At 54.3% G+C, this 6,805-nt stretch overlaps 1 protein-coding gene across 1 annotated transcript in view; it reads right to left on the bottom strand.

Annotated features, from left to right (window-relative positions):
- Positions 1–251: 251 nt before the first annotated feature.
- NOL9 (nucleolar protein 9) overlaps positions 252–6,805 on the bottom strand; it is a 12,701-nt gene continuing 6,147 nt past the window's right edge. The window contains exons 10-12 of the mRNA XM_006766826.2: positions 4,911–5,088; positions 3,446–3,579; positions 252–2,916 (exon numbers count right to left, since the gene is read on the bottom strand). Coding sequence (XP_006766889.1) covers positions 2,767–2,916; positions 3,446–3,579; positions 4,911–5,088 — 462 coding nt within the window. The 3' untranslated portion in view covers positions 252–2,766. The remainder of the gene's footprint in view (positions 2,917–3,445; positions 3,580–4,910; positions 5,089–6,805) is intronic.

Below are 6,805 nucleotides of genomic sequence, written 5' to 3'. Positions count from 1 at the left end.
CACTCCAAGACAGCCAGAAAGGAGGTGGCACCTCTCTCAGCTCACATACCTGGACCCAAACAGAAAAATTAACCTGCCACTGCGTCCAATACCGCCGGCAATGTGGCACTGCTGGGCTCCCTGCGTCGCCCTGACACCCACACCCAGCCCCTCCCAGTGTTTTATTTTACCCGCTGTTTCTGTCATCATCGCTCCTAATCACTGAAGTAACTTCCTGGAGCAAAATGGTCTATGTAAGGAATGACACCAAATCATGTCCTAAAAAATATTTAATGATACAAAAAGGATATAAGTGAAAAGAGCTGGACAGAACACCGCACATACAGCAGGACACCAATGTTGTAAAAAACCGAACACAATTTAGAAAATGTCAGACGAGGCAGCAGCATGGCACCAAGCGATTCTCCATGCGGTGGACTGTTCATCCAAGTTCAAAAACACTAAACAGGCTTAGGAAAAACTCCCAGGGGGTCCTTCACAGGAGCTCTAGCGGGACACGCGGCCAGAAGAACGGTTTTAAGGTGAACCTGCTGGAGGGGGGCCAGGTAAGAGGTTCTGATTCCAACACTGAGCTTCTGCTTCGTTCCGGAGTGACGGTGAACAATCCGATCTTGGTTTCTGCCTTCCAGACAGGCGCACGCAGTCCCTGCTCGCCTGAGGGCCGGGCCTCTGCACTGCGCGGGCAAGGACCCAGGGAAGAGCTTCCGTCCCATCTTAAAAGGGAACAGGCTCCAGTGAATGTCTCCCCACAACCTCTGGAGCCTGTGGTCCAGCCAGGATTTGAACTCAGAGCTCTAACATCACAGCCTGCTGTCTGACCCGCGACACTGCCACATCCAAAGCTAATAAGACCTCTAGCAACCCATTTTTAAAAGCTCAGGATTTGGCATAAAGGAGCCCTGGACCCACATCGCCCCGCCCCACACTGTCGGGCGGACAGCTGCGTGTCCGGCAGGTGATCCCACCTGTCAAGACCCAGTGGAGGAGGCAGGGCCTCCGCTCCACCTGGGGCCTGCCCACTCCTCTGTCCTCCCCCAGGAGCCACTTCCAGAGTCCGATCTCTCGGAAATCCTACTCCAAGGCACCTGGAGGGCGAGTCACTGTCCCTCCCCCCCTCTAATCTCGTTTCCGGGCTGGGGCCAGGGCGTACACTGACTCCTACCCCCAGGACTAACAGGGTCAGCAGGGAACACTGAGCTGTCTGTGTTTATGAAATAAAATGAACCCTAGAATAAGCAGGTACTACTTTGGAAATCACACACCGATGATTAAGAATAACTCAATGCAGACTCATTCCTACACACCCTGACCACAGCCGACTAGAAATAACAAGCCCACACCACCGACACTGGTAAGCAAATGGACATCTACAGCCGCCTGACCAGAGCCAGGGACCTAGAAGGTCTGGCCCTCTGACCATGGCTGACAACTCCCTCTAGTGGCCCCGTCTGCTTTCTTTACTGAGGGACCTGAAGGACCTTAAATGCCAGCAAGAGGGGCAGCTGAAGGCAGGCCTGGAGCAATGAAAAAGCAAATGCGACCTGCTGCTAGCGACCTAGTGACTGTCATCAAGATGCAGGGGCTGGGGAAGGAGGTAAGGTTGACGGTGGTGGTTTGTCTCACAACTATTTGCCAAGTCAAAATAGAAAAATGTGTACATGGTAAACTTAAATACATATAAGACGCAATGAAGTGAGACCTTAAATGGTCTCCAGAATCCTAAAATTCACCTGGAAGGGACAAGGCTCCTGTGAGAATTTGCATGCCTGAGGGTCTCTGAGATGCTTAAAGACAACAATAATCAGCAATTTAAAAGAATAGATGGTAAAACCTGCGAATCCTGGGGACCTCCTTCAACATGATCCGCCAGGAAGCGGACGTTCGTTCACAGCAAGTCTGAAACGTTGCCTCAGTACAGCATCCCGCTCTCCTCAGCACAGAAATGGTGCCCCAGACGGCTCCTCTCTGCCCCCCAAACCACCCACCTCAGGGTAAGGACTCGTGAGCACCAGGGAGACGAAGAGACTTCCACCTGGGAGAGTGGCACCATCACCAGCTCCCGCACTCAGGAGGGGGCGCTCAACAGCCCAGAGCTGTCCACATGTTCAAGTTTGGGTCGAGCTGCCAACTGCAGGAACAGGCCACTCAGAGCTGCCCTGCCAGGCCTCTCCCAGACCTCTGCCCAGGCTGTCAGTCTCGGAAGAGAAGCCAATCAGGGCAAATCTCTAACGAGGCCCCGAGAGGGTTCCCGGATTGGAGAGCAAGGGAAGGCTTCTCGAGTCCAAACCTCCATCTGTTAAGCCTTGATTTAAAGATGAAACACGACCTTTTAATACTTGTCCCACAGGAAGGGAAGAGAAGGTGGATAGGATCATGTGATCAGGGGATGGGACAGACCCACCAGCGGGTCCCCCACCCCGGCCGGCACCACAAGTGGGCGAGGGCCAGCCTGCCGCCCTCCTTGGTACATCTTTTGGGCCCTTGTCTCCCTATTTTTACCCAGGTTCCCACCAGATGCTGGAACTTTGTTCTGTTTCAATGGCGTGTCACCTTTTCCCTGCTGCTTTCTCCCTGTAGGAAATGAAACATCGTGGATGATGAACCACACAGCAGAGCAGGGCGAAATGAGGTCACGGAGCTTTAAGAAGGGACTTAAGTGGACTACGGCTTCCACGAGCTGTGGAGGGAATGCTGCTCGCCAGGGCGCAGTCGCAGCGCAGAGCCCGTCAGTCCGCTGACGTCAGGCTTCCTCCCTCGTTAGCCACGTCAGCGAGCCTTTCGATAGAACCGAGCTTTTGGATGTGGTCTCGTTCTAGATGTTTCCTCCGCTTCTCTTGCTCCAATTTTCCCCGTTGCTCCAGGAAGTTTAATATTATAATCTGTTGTGACGTAAGGAATCGTCCCCTCGAGCCCATGCTGAAAGGAAACAGAAAACATGCAAACTCCCAACCCGCCCAGTCTTCCTCCCCCAGAAGACAGCGTGGAGTCTGAGCGAGCCCCGCCCCATCCTGAGCCCCCTCCCCAAAGGCCCGGAAGCCCCGTGACGGCCTCCCTGTCTGTCTAGTCAACTCCACAAGCACATCGAACAGGAGTGGTAAGTGCGGGCGTTTCCATCTCCAACAAGCAGGTAAGAAAGGGAGGAACAGGCCACCCACAGGCCCGGCAGCTGGGCTTGGGGGCTACACGGATGCTCTTGGCCACCATGACCTTCCCAGGGCTGCACCTGAAGATGGCCTCAGCCTCAGGAAAGGGAATGGCTCTCCCACGGGCTCCCGTGGCACTGGTGGCTCATGGCCTTGCCTGTCCCCTGGCTTCCTTCAGCCCCTACAACCAAGTGTCGGTCTGCCCAACAATAGCCTGCCCATGACTCTAGCCCAGCTTCAGGTTCTCTCTCTACCACAGACACAGCCAGCTCCCTCCCAGGCTGTCCCGGAGCCACGCTCACCTGGCTCTTGAGGACGCACTGTGGAATGGAAATGGCTCCGACCAGCAGACAATTCACATTTCTTAGCTCTTCCGGGGGCACAGGCGTGAGGATGTGGTAAAGCCGCTTTTCCATGTCGATCCCCCGACAGATCCCTGGAAAGCCCAGAGCACACGCAGATCACCCTCTGCAAGGCGCCAGGCCTCCCACCACCCCGCTGCAGAGCAGCTTCTAAAACAGAGTTTCAACTTCAACTGGGTTTTGCTTTGAAATATGACGTGGTGGGAGACGGAGTGTGGGAATGCCGGAAGCCATGGGAGCTTCTCCCTGCTCGGCTGTGAGGCACCGAGTGGTCCTCAGGCCGAAGTTCTAGCCTGCACCTGCACCTGCACCTGCACCTGTGCCAGTGCGCCCGGGACAGTCTAGTGGGGCAAAGGTGACTCAGCCTTTCCCTTTACCCAGTCCTTCTCTGTGGTCTGCACAAAGTGACCCGTCTCTATGAAGACGCTTTAGGAAGTACAGCGCTGTATCAATCAGAAATGTGTAATTGCTGCCGAAACCGGTTTGGCTCAGTGGATAGAGCGTCGGCCTGCGGACTGGAGGGTCCCAGAAATATATTTAAAAAAAAAAAAAAAAAGAAATGTGTAATTGCTAATGACTTTGCTAATTTTGGGTCAACCTTCCAGAAACATCCACTGATGTTTATTGACCTCATAAGCCATGAGACGAACACCTGCTGTGGGCTCCTGGAGGAGATGGGCCCAGAGCTGCGGGAGCTGCGAGGCCCAGCCAGACCCGGCCCTGTGCTATGGACACGGCAGGATGTCAGGACGTGACCGCGTCGCTTGCGCCCAGGTCACTCCCGAGTGGGGGGTCCACTGTGGGAGTGAGGGTGCTCACACGGGCACGGGAGGACAGGACCTGGAGGAGCCTGACTCGCTTCAGGAACAAGCCGCCTGACCTGCGAGAGGGCGGAGAGCGAGGCAAGGACCCAGGGTCGGGCCCAAACACCAGCGTGAATCTTTGAAGGACAGTGAAGGACCTACGGGGACAGGAGGTGGTATGGGGTGGGCAGGAGGGGGTCCCGGGAGAACATCAGGCGTGTGGACCCATCAGGACTTCAGTTTTGGACCCAAGTCCTGGACGCCGTGAGATATCCAAGCAGAGAGCGCACGGGTAACACGGGCTTGGAACTATGGGAGGGCAGCAGGAAGAGGGACTGAGCCCCAGCAGTGGGTGAGCGGCCTCGAGAAAACACGTCAGGTGAGAAGCATCCCCAGGCCTCAGGGACCCGGGACTTAGAGGGGCCAGCGGAGGAGCAGGAAGAGCTGCCTCTTGCCTGCCCGAGGCCCGAGGCCCACAGTGTGTGGAGACAAAGCAGCTCTTTGACCATCGAGTCGAGACAGCCCCGAGGTCAGGCCGGCCATTACCGCTGGAGAAGTGGGTCAAGCTCCGTAGGTTTATAGACACGTTCGCCCTCACTCACCAAAGCCCAAACAATCGCAGATTGGAGTCTGCGTAAGCAGGACGGGCCCCTCTGTATATCCGCCAACATCATCCAGGATCTTGCAAAGGCCGACCCAGCTGGCGTTCACAGCATACAGGATGTGGGTAGGGGCGACATCAGAGTGAATGACCCGGAGGGCGACAGCATGGAAAGGGACCTGGAAAACAAACGGGCACCTCCCTCTGTTAATTCTTTTTTTCTTTATTAAATTTTTTGGTGACATTGGTTAAAGAACTTAGATAGGTTCCAAGTGCACACTTCCACGATAATCCGTACATTGCATTACGTGTTCACCACCCGACTCCAATCTTCTTTTGTCACTACAGGTATGACCTCCTTTACCCTTTACTACCCCCACCTCCCTCTATTAATTCTGAGAAATTACTTTTAGTTTGTGTCAGCGGACTAGGCAGCTTTCTAAAGTTATGTCTGCCAAACTCCCGCTGACGAGGAAACACCAACCAGCGTTTGCTGTTTCACTGCTTTAATACAGAGCCTAAGAACTTGACACAAAGCATTGTGCACCACCCACACTTGCTAGAAATCTAAACGAATGCCTGGAACTCTCTTGTCTAAAGAGACACACAGACACAAGTCTGTAGGGGTCCTATAGGGGTTACAGTCGAGGGAGAATGTGAAGACCCCATCACGGAGGTACTAATGTAAGAAAGCCAAAATCCACACAGTGAGAAAAGGCCGCCATTCATTCCCTGATGCAACATATTGAATTAAGAAAAATGCATCATACTCCTGGAGCACAAGATAAATAACTACCTTGAATGTAACTTTCTGGGTAATTTCAAATTCTTAAAGCAGAAAAGTACTTTGTTACATAGATTATTTAAATTTCAAAACAAATGTGAAATTTAAAAAAGGCAATTTAGGTAAGTTCCAACTCCATTTATACAGCTTCCCTACATGAGCAAAACTCCAGCAAACAAACCACCTCCGACTCTCAGGTGGGGACGAGGGGAGGCCGAGGGCCAATCTCGCCCGCAGGCCAAGGGGCACATCCCTGCCGTGCGGGTCCGCCGCGCCTGCCTGCGAGGCCTCAGCCCTGTCCCCTCCACCCGACTGTGCCCAGGTCGCTGAGCTGGAAACAAGAGCAACGAGCATTGCCCTCCCAGTGCCATGCAGTCACCAGGCCATTCCTGGTAATGAACTTAGCACAGTGCCCGGCACACAGCAAGGGCTCAACACTGGACAGGGCATACAGCGGAGGGTGAACGCTCTGGCCTCTGGAGTCAGGCTGCAGAGCCTGTAGGCCAGCCCAAACCTTGACTGTGCCCCTCTGGGTCAGCTGACTCAATGTCCCTGGCCTCAGTCCTATCATCTGTAAAATGGGGATTATAACAGAGCCACTGTGAGTAAAGGAGGAAACACAGGCTTAGAACACAGCAGAGTAAGCACTTAGGAAATGCTTCCTGTCACTATTTTATTCTCCCATCACCCAGAATTCTAGTATTAAGGTGGTTTCTTCCCCAAATAATTCTGGATCCCAAGATGCACATGCTCCAGTGCTAGAATCTACTGCTGACAATAACCTGCAAGACTTTAAGAGTGCCCCCTGGGGGCCAGGCACCACTGTGCACTCCCGTGGACTCCGCACAACCACCCCACCAGGTCGGGTACTGCCTCCGCTCTACCAACAACAGACTGAGTCACACAGCTCGGATGTGGGAGCGCAGGAACCAGACTGCCTGGGGTCAACCCAGGGCCACCTCTGGGGTCAGGCAGGACATTCCCACTGGCCCGGAAGCAGAGCTGTGCCCTGGACAGCACAGCCTGATGCCAGCTCTGCCACTGCCGCTGGATTCCTCAAACAGGAGTCACTGATCCCACCCCGTGGGCTGTTCTGAGGGTTACGAGAGGAG

The sequence above is a fragment of the Myotis davidii genome, unplaced genomic scaffold, assembly GCF_000327345.1.
Source record: "Myotis davidii unplaced genomic scaffold, ASM32734v1 scaffold299, whole genome shotgun sequence".
Taxonomy (NCBI): Eukaryota; Metazoa; Chordata; class Mammalia; order Chiroptera; family Vespertilionidae; genus Myotis; species Myotis davidii.
This window is presented reverse-complemented; position numbering and strand designations above follow the sequence as displayed.